The sequence below is a fragment of the Phalaenopsis equestris genome, unplaced genomic scaffold (assembly GCF_001263595.1).
Source record: "Phalaenopsis equestris unplaced genomic scaffold, ASM126359v1 Scaffold000271, whole genome shotgun sequence".
NCBI classification, from domain to species: Eukaryota; Viridiplantae; Streptophyta; class Magnoliopsida; order Asparagales; family Orchidaceae; genus Phalaenopsis; species Phalaenopsis equestris.
This window is the reverse complement of record NW_018164713.1, coordinates 227,296-241,041: the sequence shown is the minus strand read 5'-3', so window position 1 is coordinate 241,041 and position 13,746 is coordinate 227,296. Positions and strand designations below refer to the sequence as shown.

Below are 13,746 nucleotides of genomic sequence, written 5' to 3'. Positions count from 1 at the left end.
TGATTCTAAGAATATCCTTAAAATAGTTGACTTCTTCTTAAGAAATTACTGCCTACTTAATTAAGCGGATCTTTGGATCAAGCAAAGACTTAATTAATGACTCTCTTATCTCTTTAGATAAGAAAAGCACATACATGCTATGATTGGCTAATAGTTCTCTCTGATTAGCTAAATGTTAATGATATCGAACCTCCCCAACTTATACCGAACCGGTCCAGAGTCCCCTCCCCGCCCCACATCAATCTATTGAGATTGGTGGAGCATCGACCACATCTGCCGAAGCTTCTGACTCCTCATGATGTGACGTCAGGTTGCCATGTTGAAGGTGGCAGAGCTGTTGTAACCTCCAGGTATTGGAGGATTTTCGACTTTCAGCACTTGTATCCTTGCTGCCATGGCTAAGATTAGATTTAGGAGGTGAAAGAGGGTGTATGCAACTGATTTAGGGGTAAAATAAACTATTTAAGTTTGTTGATTTTGAAAAGCAGCAAGGGGGAATTAGGGTTAGGCAAGATTTGGTTATGGCTTGGTGGGTTTAGATTTGGGAGGTGAAAGATGGTATATGGGGCTGGTTTAAGGTACAAAAAAATTATTCACGGTTGTTGACTTTGAACATCATAGATCAAGATCTAACATTGGTTTAGTAGCTTTAGATTTGGGAGGGATTTGGTAACTGTAGAATGAAATTAGGGTTAGACTAGCTATGGTATCAAATGATATCAGAGAAGGGGATTGGGGAAGATTCATCAAGGATAGCCAAGGTTGGAGAAGATTCAGCATGAACAACCAAGAAAGCAATCTGACACACAAACAAAAATAACCAGAACAAAGACGAGAATAACTAATCAAATAAAAGATACAAGAGCTTTCTACTCTCGCAACCGATCGGAATACAAAAATCACCACTCGAAGGATTGAAAAAAGAAGAAGACCCGTGATGTCACCACCACTAAGGGAAGAATGCAGTCGCCACCACCCAACACTATGAATACAGACCCACAGACCCTCACAAAACTCAAATAAACAAAAGACCCATAATACAAAAATGCCTGCATATTATAATCAATAAAGGACCTAAACTTAATAAAAAAAACAAACGAAAACACCCTTGTTGCTTTTAGGAATGTGTGACAACCTAGCCCTAGAAAGAGGGTCGGTCGGCCCTCACCCACTTAGACCAACTGGTTCGGGGTACCCTTCCAGCCCCGTGTCAGTTAAAATTGATCTTTTGTTGATTGCCTGCAGACATATCCAATGTAGGAGCATTTTTTATGAGCATTGGTTATTCATTAAAACCAATGACCTTTTTTTCCTTTTCTTCAGGTGTCATCCTTGGTGGTAGGCCTTTCCCACCAAGAAAATTGACTTCTGTAATTTTCTCCGGAGAAGAGACTGCAGTGACATCTACCCAACCCTCCATAGTGCACAAACATCCAGCCAACTCAAGGTCAAGGTGAATCATAGAAATAGTTTAATGAATCACAAATTGAAATGAATCAAAAAAGTCAGAATCAAACTCCATAATCCCTCAATGAAGAGAGCTTTATCCATAACTTCGCATTCATTTATGGAGTCAAATATGGTTTATTAGATGATATCCTTCACTGCAATTGTTATTTGAAATACTCAGATAATTGCTAAAATGCAATGATAAACATGAACATATGCACACAGGACACAGTAACAAATGGAACTAAACTAAAGTTGAGTAATCTACATACACACGCATGTGAAGCAAATGGATAGTTCCTCAGTTGTCAGCAGTTCCTGGAAGAAGCTTTCTTGAGGTTGTGCTTGTCATTCCCAAACGAGCTGGTATGATTCGTGAAGGAGAAAGAACTTCTGTGAGAGATACATTATACGAGTCAGCGCTCAGCCGGCTCTGCAACCACCCTCTACCTCCTAAGAAGCCATCTGCCATGACCCAACAGTTCTTGAAGCCAAGGCTAGTGAGTGTTTTTGCCACAATCACTGCAGCATCAGAATACCTGTTTGTTGTGTTTTGGAATATCTGAATCCATTTCAATATATATGAGAGAATCAATCACTCGGAGCACAAGGAGAAAGCACATACGAGTCCATTATCACAATGTTTGAGCCTTTGTTGATTCTCTTTAGATAAGATATCTTTAGAGCTACAAGCTCTGCTTCAACCTTCTTTACATTCCGAACGAGGCCTCTAAGCTTGCTTGGGAGTTCCTCTAACCTGAAAACAAAAATCAGTCTTCTAAGAATTTTCCACACATTAACAGGAGAAAATGGAGAAGGTTGATGGAAAAATCATTACGGAATCGAGATCAACTTGTTCTTAGCACTGGAAGGGAGACGAGGAATTCCTGCATTGTTTTTGTCTTTCTCTGATCTTATGTCAATCATTATATAATTTTGTGATGATAGCACATCTAGAGTCTGTGCAGGGCTGAGATTACCTAGTAAAACATGAATTATGCTGCAATCTCATTTAGAAAGTATGCCTAATTTACAGAAACATGAGATCGATCTTCCAGTAGGTAGAGTGGCTTACCTTTGTAACCACGCAAGTTGAAAGAAACAATTGGCCATATAAATGGAAAAAGAAGGAATGCCAAAAATAGTGTTCCAGCTGAGATAACAATAACTGAAGGATCTGTAGATGTAATTGCTTCAAATGTTGAAGAAGCAACTGGTTTTGCTCCTTCAATTACTTTTGTTGTTTGTTGTGCAGCACCAGCAACACTCTAGCATAAGAAAAATAAAACAATATTAGTTCCCAGGAACGACAATAGAGGTTCATTTGTAAATAATTTCCTAGAATCTTCACGAGGAACCCATCAGCCTGCGAAATAGACATACATGTCGCAGAACAATTTTATGAAAAAAAATAATAATGCCCCCTTTAGTAGAAGATGATATTCAAAACAATCATATTGTACCGCAACAATTAATAAATAAAGCAATACAAACGCATCAATAGGAGTTATTAGTGCATGCGGTGAATTTTACTTTGACGCCATGTGGTCTTGAAAGACTATGCATGGTAGAACAATCTTAGGGTCAATGGTGGCTTGGATTAGTGACACCTAAAAGAGGAGGATTTCTCTTGTTTGAGGCTGATGAAGCTTGTGTGAATGCTCTGAACACCAGGAAAAGACCACAGAAGAAAATTTGCTTAAATGGATAATCTTTTGATTTAATGTATGAAGCAAAAGTTTTACTCCCTTTGCATGATGTGATTTGAATGGTAAGATGATACATACAAATTGTTTAATATTGTGTTACATGCAAGTGAAACTCTACAACATGCGCTAAGCATAATTCTACATGAAACTATTTCTGTATAATTATACTGAGTTACATGATATATGATTAATAAACACCTTGATATGTGTGTAGCTCGTGATATGCTATGAGAATGTATGGCTTTGCCACAAATAATGTGATGCTGCTACAAGACGAAATGGATGTATAAACGTATAAAAAAACAAAACAAAATAATAATGGTAATAGAATAAGGCGGTAGAATTTAAAAGATAAAAAAATGTTAGGTTTCATGATAGGCTGCTAAAGAAGCAAATTGAAATCCTTTTGTTCAGCAAAATTTGATGTGAGATAAGATGACTTGTTTCATCAAGAATATCACGGTAATTATTTCAAGAGGTCTAGAACTAATCTAAAACTTAGAAGGAAACTTGATGATACAAAAAGGATGCATAAAGATTATTGAAGAAAAGAAAAATATTTTTAGGGGTAGCAGAAATTGAATACTACCAAGAGTTACGATGATTATATAAAGGCTTGAAGTCTAACAAAGAGAATAGTGAGCAAAATAAAAGCTACATATTTTATTCATTTATATAACAGAATTTGAACTATAGAAAGAGTGAAGGAAATATTTATAATAAGCTGAAACAAGAGATTAAAAACCAGAAATTTTGATTAAGTTAAATGAAGGTTTTGAAAACCAAACCAGACCTTCTGGCCCTGTCCTTGAAAAAAACCCTTTCTGCATTGAATCGCCCAAAAAACCTAGTGGTTCTAATGGAGAACTAATGAACCGGTTCTGATTTGAAAGAATCGGCTGGCACTTCCATAGTCAAATCTAATTTGATAGGATGGCCACAATTTTTCAAATTTATTTTTTAAAAACATAAGTATTAACATTAACAAAATCTTATCCCATGACCCATCCCAACACCCTCGCCCAGCAGTACCCTTGTTCGCTTGATTGAGGATATCCAATTTGTTTGCTTCATAGCCCATCCACCTACTTCGCCGCCCGTCCGCCTGCTTCGTTGTCATTCACAAGCATTTGCCGCCTATTGGGCAAGCCAATCGTCTGTCTTTCACAAAAAATTCACAATTATATTTCCATTTTTTCTCTGTCATTCATTTACTCAATTTAATTGATATTTGTTGGTTTTCGGTCATTACATTCACACATATAAAAAGTGAGTGCCACTTGATTTATATAATAACTTGAAGTCTGATAAAGCGCAACATTTTAGTGCTACTTTTGATCTTATAATAACACTTTTTGTTAACATTATAGTAATACATATTTTAAAAATGTAATTATAATTTGTAAAATTAGAAGTTTTAATCACAAACAATCTTAAAAGTGTTGTTAAATAGGAATAAGAGTATAGTCATAAACACTTTAACAACTCTAATGTAAATCATGGCATATAATGAATAAATACAACAACAACAAAGCCTTAATCACACTACGTAGGGTCGGCTATAGGGTCGGCTACATGAATCCCTACATGAATCCTTTTCTCCACTGCGTCCTATTTAATGTCATATTTTCAATTAGTTCTAGTAAGCTAAGATCATTTTTTATACAATAAGCCCAAGTATTCCTAGGTCTACCTCTGCCTTACTTAACACAATTCGAATCTAAAACATCTACTCTCCTAATCGGATCATCAGATGGTCGACGTTTAATATGACCAAACCATCTAAGACAACTTTCTCTAATTTTGTCCGTCACAGGAGCTACACCAACCCTATCACAGATATATTCATTTTGCATTTTGTCTCTTAGTGTAAAGCCACTCATCCACCTAATCGTTCTCATCTCGGCTACACTTAACTTATTATCATGGTTCTCTTTAAAGGCCAACATTCAGCACCATAGAGCATTGCAGGTCTTACATTATTTAGAAAAATTGAGATACAAATTAAAATTAATATAAAAAAAAATTTAAGCATATTAAAAAAATTCTATGTGCACTTTTTTTACGTGAAAAGATGAGTAAAGAAACCTTGATGTAAAATTAAGTTCTAATATTCCCCCAAAGATTGAATATGTTATTTGACACCTTTGAATTAAAAGAAAAGAGATAAAAAAATGTTCAAATTGTGAGATTATCGTGTTTCTACCCCAAAATATTGTAGCTGCAGGCTTGTAGCATGCATTGAGAGTAATCTCATCTTTGGATGGAATTTTGTAGATGATGTTGGAGTTACATTTAGGTTTCTGGTGCCGTTAGTAGCATTTTTACATTTTATTGCAATTGTGAGATTTACAGATAATGTAGCTGCGTTATTCTCGTAATATATAAATGACACGTGAAAAAGTTTTATTTATTTGGAGAAATGCTTTGCTTCTATCGCATATTCTGTGCTTGTTCTTTTTCTCTTTTTGTTATTGAGCCACTTACAGCTATTGAGTATGTAAGAAAATTGTTAAGTTTACTTTTTGAATTGGTTTAGCATTATCGCGTGAATAAATATATATATGACTTGAATATTGAGCCAATCCGAGCCCTTGCCGTCAACTCTCGCTTCATTCGTCTGCGTCTTCGTCAGCGTCGACGTCGCTGCCCACTACGCGTGTCGTCGTCCCTCGATATCGCTACACCTGCTCAATATCGCTCCTCGCACTTCGTCGTCTGCGCCCATTTTTTTTCTGTTTCAGCGTTGCTCTGCTTCTGCGCCTGTTTCGGCTTCGGCGCTGCTGCTTCTGCTCCCGCTCGAGAGCTCCTCTGCACTTGGCAGTAGTTTAACGAAAGCCTTTGATTTCTGATGGTCTTTCCTTCCTCTATGGTGGAGCCGGACAAAGTTTCCTTTGCCCACATAGTGGGTAATCCTCAAGTGGAGCCCACAGTGGGATTCCCCTCAAGTTATAAAAAATCTCGTGTTGATGATTGTCCTTCTCTTTTATTAAGAAGGGGAGTAGGAAAGGTGGAAAAGAAGCAATCTTTTTCTCTGAATCAGAAATTTCTACTCTAATTAAAAAATTCAAGTTTGCTCTTATTGGAAAATTTCAGTTGAGACACCCTCCTATGGATGTTATCAGAAAGAATGTTGATGATCTTAAACTAGTAGACATGTGAAAAGTGGGACTCATGGATAGGAGAAATGTATTGATCCAACTAACAGTGGTTGAATACTACACCAGAATTTTCTCCTAGAAATATCTTAATATCGAAGGCAAATCAATGAAGTTACTCAAGTGGTCTCCTAATTCTGACCTAAATCATGAAACTCCCACTGTACCGATATGGTTTAGTTTACCTGGTCTCAAGCTGCATTTTTTTCACCATCAGGTTCTCTACTCTATTGAGGTCATTTTTGGAGATCCTCTAAAACTAGAAAACGAGATCTGCCTACTTTCAACCTACCCAGACCCTCGGTGGCCATAATACTTATGGAAAGAGATATCACTTTACCTGATATTACTGAAGTTTGGCCGGGCATAACCCATAATGGATATTGGTAACAAATCGTCATGGAACACAAACCCCCATATCCCCCATATTGTACCCACTAGCCCACTAGAAGATGTTTGGTCATATTCTTGCTAAATGCCACAAACGTCATCCTAATTTGAAATCTAAGGTTCAAGTAAATAAGGATGGGTCTAACCCCATGTCGGCAGGGAAAAGTGTGGTGGGGTTGGTTTGTTTGTTTGTTTGGGGGAGTTGCCCGTCAGAAGCTGTCGATCACCGAAATTGAAATCTCGTCGCCCGCCTTGGAAGGACGTATAGATTTAAGTATGAACATCAAACTGACCCCATATTTTTCATAGTTTAAATGAAAGTGCGCTTTACCTCAAATCCTGTATCTATATCCGAGGGATAAACACAAGACTTGAGGATGAGGCCCGATCAGATAAACTAAGATATATATGACGTCTGTTTGGTCTGCGAAACCGTTTTATTTGCCGAAAAATTCTCCTATGTAATATGAAAAATTAAATATCCTACAAGGGCAAGCCCCTATAGTTAATTACATCTTAAATGACTGAAATCACTTATGAATACTCTCGATAAAAATCAGGAAAAATTATGTTCAAGAACTATTATCTTCAAAGAATTTTAAAGGGTAGGACTCTTCAACGAAAATAGACAAAGAGGTGTGCAAAAGAGAATGATTCAAACTTGAAAAATTTATTACAGGATCTAAAGGAACAAGAACTAGGGGATGTCATAGATCCAGAGGAGATCCTCGAGGGATTCCCAGTCTACCTTATTGTTTGGCTTCAGTTTCGAAGAGGAATATTCAAATGTTTTATCCTGCCAGTTTTATTTAATTAGGGCTTACATTCGTCTTACATTCGTGTGAAACGCTTGTGTGAAACACTCACACAAATAGCTGGAAGATGTGAGGATTTATGTCGTAACGAACGACAACCTCAGAATCCTGAAACGAGTTAGGGTTTAGATCGTACAGCAGAGTCATACGATTACCTAACGAAAAGATTGAGGATTTATGTTGCGCTAGGCGAACAACCTCAAAATCCTATGGATTGTTGTTTTAATTTTAGGAAAGGAATGGTTTAACTGGGTGAGACATGTTCTGTTGTTGAAGATGGTCGTGCTGCCCACCGCGCTAACTCCAAGCTCCTTGTCGTGTCGAGTTTAAGTTTTCTAGTTATGATGCCAAATCAAACGACCCTATGGTAATAATCCTTTAAACATCCTATATGGAAAAAAGGCATGTTTAAGGCTATGTAATATAAAAATGTGCAGTACAGGGCAAGCAGTAGAAAGCACAATAAAAGAAACAGTGTACATGTCATACATGACAATAGCAGGTATAGTAAAAGGAACAGTATAACATGCTTTATAGAGCGGTAGCCAGTACAGTAAAAGGAACAGTGTAACATACCTTACAGAACAATCGCGGGTAGAAATCGCGGGAAGAAACAAGAATACTATAACATGTTGTACAGAACAGTAGCAGGTAGGAACAATAATATGAAAACATGTTGTAAATGTAAAACGAACATGTACGCCCGTGGGATCCACTGTTTCTTAAATATAACAAGTTGAAATATATTGCAAAAAGCGAAATCTGGAAGAAAAGTCATCCGGGAAATCCGAAGAAAAGTGTAACGACGATTCATGACCAAAATCTCGAGAAAATCAACGAGAAAAAGACTAAAGTAAACATCTTCAAAAATCTCGGAGAAATCTTGAAGAAACAAAAAGAAACACAAGTGCTCTGTCCAAAGCTTCGAAAAAACAAAAAGTTCAGGTAAGGGGGACCGCACAAGCACTCGTATGGGACTAGGCTCAGATATATTTATTCTCGAGGATCCACGAAGGCTACCCGGTCACCCGAATGTATAGAATCTGCCACTCGTCTAGAAGTGTGTCATGAACCTCACCTAGAGGGCTACTTTCCAGCCTAAACAGGTATTCATTAGGTGGACAATCGATTTTTAAAAAAAATGTATTTTAAAATTTATGTTTTTGACATGCACACAAATTTTAAACATGCAAAGAAGAGTTATCAATTTTTGTTCCGTAGAAAAATATGTTTTTACTTGAAAATGGTTTATCAAAACTTATTATATTTTTTTTTTTGAAATTTTCGTTGTCCGCGAGTCGATTACATTGTCGGGCGTGGGACTGCCAATCATATGAGGAGGTTCGAGCCAACTCCCGCTAGACTTATGTCGGTGAAGGATACCATATCCTATTGTTCATCAAATGTCTGGATCTTGATGTTATAGGATAGGGCATCTTTCTGCTCTATCTTCGATGTGCCTTTATCATCAACACCCTACGCCCCAAAACAAACTACTTACGACCTTGCTTGATGGTTTCACGTATAACAAAAGGCTATATGTGGACACTTATGCATCAGACATAAGCATCGAAAACCGAACCAAGAAGCAAGGAAAGAAAAGAACAAAAATGGGGTGAGAGAGAGGAGATACTGATCCATCTAAAACACCGAAAAGGAGAATGGGTCAGCTCTCAAAAACTCCTGTCGAAAAAACCTAAAAAAGTAGGGCCCGAGGTCTTTCCTAACAAACATAAAATGTCACTTTGCGCTGATTTTCCAAACCCCAAAGACGTAGGCTTAATAAAATCAACCAAATGCTCTCCCCAAATAAAGCTTGCAAATCTTCCCAAAATCCCAAAGTTGATATCAAAATCTTCCAACTTCCAAATTAATCCATAGCCTCACATATCAGATGAGCATAAAATCTTCCCATAAAACCAAATACATGCTCACGACCGGGGTTACTACAAAGAGATGAACAGCAGGTAAGGCTCTCGGCCAGGGAAACAAAAAGGAAAGGGGGAGCTATTAAAGCTCATGGCTAAAGAAATCCAAGGCCAAAAGAGGCTCTCGGCTAAAGGCAGCAAGGGACAGCTGTTAAAGCCCATGACCAAAGACAACCCAAGGCACAAGTAAGGCAACCCCAAGGCACAAAAGAGGTTCACGGCCACGGCAAACCCAAGACACAAAAGAGGTTCATGGTCAAGACCAAAGCCAAGACACGAGGCAAGGGGAAGGGAAGGCTTACGGGCTAGGCTGAGTCCAAGGCATGAGGCAAAGTCCATGACCCAAGTAAAACCTAAGTTTTCATAAACTCAACACCCAAATCTTCCCAGAATAAGAAACCGAGCCCACTCACCAAACCAGCTCTCGGGTAAGGTCCAGAAAAGGCAAAGCCAAACCAAGCCAAACTCTCGGGTAGGGCCAAGAACAAGTAAAACCACGCCCTGCACCAACTTTAAATCATTTGGGGATAAACCCGCACATATATTCGACTTGGAGTAGCCAACAACATACAGATCTCATGCCAAAATAAGCTTTACAAGTATGCAAAAAGAAAAAGAAACCAAGGACTGGATCAGGCAAAACCGAGCCCCAATAGAGGCTAAAACCGAGCCACAATCAGAGCCAAAACAGAGTCCAAGCAAGCTACAGGGCTTTCAAAATTAAATAATTTTAATTTTTTTTTATAACATGCATTTCGAGCCAGGAAAAGACACAGGGAGCCAAAAACCGAGCCCTTACATGCGTGAAAGACCAAATAAACCTTCCAATGTCTCATACTAGATAAGAATAAATGAAGAGCTTCATGATACATATCCTAACATGCTTGCAAGATGAGCTAACATTGTCTCAAAGCCATGCTTCAACCTTCTCATTCGCAATAACGGAAATATGCCATAATTTCATCTCAAGCAAATAGAGAAAAGAGGAAAAACTTATATCATGATATATTCCTACCATCTTAAGCAAATAATAAAATTCAATCCCTAGAACAAGCTCATACTTCCATCTCTAGATGTTGGAGTAACATGCCTTTCAAAAATATAAGTGCAACATTAAGCTAAAATGCCACATTATCCATTGTACCAAGCTAACAGAGACTCGGCATAGAGTAAAACCGAAAACAGAGCAAGGCACAAGAGAAAAAGGTACCTCCTTGAAGCAAAAAGAAAGTAACACAAGAACTCTAAATGCACTCCCCAACTTCAATTACTCCAACAGCCAACAGCAAGAGGAAACAGCAAGAGGAAATCAATTCAAGCACCAGAAGATCAAAGAAGTGAGTGAGAAAGAAAAAGAGCAGAGTTTTCTCCCTTAGAAAGATTTCGGCCTCTCTTTTGGGTCTCTCCAAATGGGATAAATATATCTATCAGGGAGAAGAGGAGCTCGCTAAAACTCACCCACCGCAGACCAGAGGCGAGGGAAGCGGGAAGAAGGGAGACAATCGTCGTAAAGAGGAGCAGGGATAAGAGCTCGCACATGGGGGGTTTGCGGCTCGAGAGGCCGCGACATCATGAGAAAAGAGATAAGGATTTGCTGCAGGAAATGGGTCTCATAGACGCGTGCGCAAGAGGCGTCAACCGGCTCACGAACGAGACGGAGGAAGGCGGGGCAAGCTAAGGCTCGGGCGAGAGGCAAACCCCGATGGTTTAACGGGAGAAGGAGAGAAATGGAGTTAGGTTAAGAATTTTAATATAAGTTATTAATTATAATTATAATAATAAAATATTATTTATTATTATAATTAATACTTAAATAGGTATTTTCCCCAAGACGCGCCGTCGCAATGAAGCGAACGTGCTTCTTAAGCAAAATTGACGTTCCAAACGCGTCGGCGCAGTCTGTTTCGTCATCCGGAGTCGTTTGGACAACTTTATCGACGATTGGGACCAAAACGCGTCGCAGTCCGAATCATATCAAAATTTCGGTTCGAATTCGATTAAACAGGACGGCGAAGAGCGCAGCGGCACCAAATCAACGAGTAGAATCAATCATAAGGATGTCAGTCTTATAGGAGTGCTCCCTGAGTTCCTTCGGAATAGTCTTACCTGCTAGGCAATAGTGGTCAAAACTACCACATGGAACGTCAAGTCGAGCGAAGAAAAGTCCAGAATTGCTAACGGGGAGGGCTCCTTCACTAGTTTTCTAGAAGTAGTCGACAGAAAGGTCCTACGGCTAGATCCTAGGCTATTAAGAAGAGAAAAAACTACACCTTGACCGAAAGCGAGGTCAACACCCCACTGCTGTGGACATTTTAATTTCACCTGAGGATGATACTACCAGAAATGAGGTGTTTGTTGCCCCTGAGGATCCCCCCATAAAATTGTTGTTATTGCTACTGCGAGTGATGAGATGTCGGCACCTACAAAATCCATACAAAATAATACTGATGGACTCTTACCTATAAATGATGGTGTTCAGACTGATAATCAGAAGAGCCTCGCAGCTTCACTTCTTCAAGAAATATCTGGTGTAGCGGCAACTCATACTTCACATATTCGAGAACTTATTGTGGGTACTACTATTGGTAATCCTTCTGCTTCAGCTATACCCCATCAGGCTGATTCTTCGGAGGAGGAATGACAAGTTTACACTTCCATGAGGAAGAAGAAGAATGGATATAGAATGGATGAAGAAGAATGGATATCTACTAGAGCTCAGGAGTCTTATGAATGATACTTTGGTTACTACGAGTAATAGTCAGCACCTTACCAATCTGATAGCTGGATCCTTACCGAGAATTAGAGCCAGAGGCAAGACTAGATTGGAATGACCCACACTTTTTCAGCGTCTAGATGGTTTTTTTGAGTTTTTTTCTTTTATTTATATATGTACCCATCTTTTACTTTTTTGATGTATGTTGTACCGTGTGGGTTGGGAGTTTAGGCCCACCATACAAACATGTCTGTATCTTTATCTTTAATATTATAGCCCTTGGACTTTTTCAAATATATATATATATATATATATTTATTTATTGAAAGCCAAAAGGCTAATATATTAAATAAAAAGTAGGGTTCAGATAGATTTTTTGGAAGATCTCAAACATGTCACCCAGCCCACACAAAAACCACCAAATCAAATAGTTTCAAAAAGGAGAAAATACAACAAAAAACATAAGAGATCCAAATAAAAAACCAAAATGTGCCAAAAGAAGAGTATCAGGTAGCTGGAGAGCGACCCGATTTTGTTTTGCCTCTGCCTCTAGTTCTAGGGAATGAGTCAGCTAATAAATTGGTCAGATGAGTGTCATTGTCAATAATAATCAATGTATCATCCAATAGATTCCCTAGCTCGAGTCGTTCTCCGTTCTTTTTCTCTCCTCATATAGACATGTCATTCCACATCCGAAGATTGGCAAACCTGATCAGCATAATGGTCTGAAGTGTGCATAAAATGTGTAGGTTGTTAAACAATGAAATAACTACTTGTTGCATCAGCTGATATTCTATCGGGTCAAAGAAGCACTCTCGTGTGTCTTGACATGTAAGTTGGTTTTCTTCAATAACAGTAAGTGGTATCAGCACATTTGGATCTGTATCTGTAGTAAGGCATTCTTCATGTGGAACTGCGATGTTGGAAAAAGGATCGGATTGGGTCTTCTCAACAAGGATGGTAGGTGGCTGATCTTTAGTGATATTCAGCTTTAAATGAGAATGCAAGCAATAGCAAATAGTAGAATTATGGTCAAACATACTACAATGAGAGCAATAAGAAGGATGTGGTTCTATTTCAACTTTTTCTCAATACTAGTTATGAATAATGTCAATTGGGAATTGTGTTTATCCATTTCTCATTAAGAGTTGGTTGAGTGATATCTCTCTCAACTAAAACACAAGCCACAGAGGGTTTGGTGACAGCAAGCGTAAGACTATTGACCAAAGTAAAATATGTTGAAATTTTCGTAACTCTTTTATACTGTTTTTAATGATATTGCACTTTAAAGAAAGGTATTTTTAATGTTTTGTTGCAGGAATGATGAATTAAGGTCAATGGAGCAAAAAGATACAAAAAGGAGCAAATTTGAAGCAAAAATGACCAAAATGTGGAGAATTACACTAGGGCGCCGACGACGCCATCAACGCCGCCGACGGTGAGTTTTTCCCGAGGCTACAAGACAAAATCTCCAGAAGGTCGCCGACGGCGGGATCGACGGTTATGTGTAGTTGTACAATGGAAAAGGCCAGATTTTGGAGGGGTGCATAAGCAACTCTTGGGAAAACTCATCCACATCTTTAA

General features: G+C 38.5%; 1 protein-coding gene across 1 annotated transcript in view; it reads right to left on the bottom strand.

Annotated features, from left to right (window-relative positions):
- Nucleotides 1-1,531: 1,531 nt before the first annotated feature.
- The window catches only part of LOC110024720 (calcium sensing receptor, chloroplastic), a 30,495-nt gene continuing 18,280 nt past the window's right edge, over nucleotides 1,532-13,746 (bottom strand). The window contains exons 3-6 of the mRNA XM_020724847.1: nucleotides 2,525-2,717; nucleotides 2,288-2,429; nucleotides 2,075-2,206; nucleotides 1,532-1,988 (exon numbers count right to left, since the gene is read on the bottom strand). Coding sequence (XP_020580506.1) covers nucleotides 1,751-1,988; nucleotides 2,075-2,206; nucleotides 2,288-2,429; nucleotides 2,525-2,717 — 705 coding nt within the window. The 3' untranslated portion in view covers nucleotides 1,532-1,750. The remainder of the gene's footprint in view (nucleotides 1,989-2,074; nucleotides 2,207-2,287; nucleotides 2,430-2,524; nucleotides 2,718-13,746) is intronic.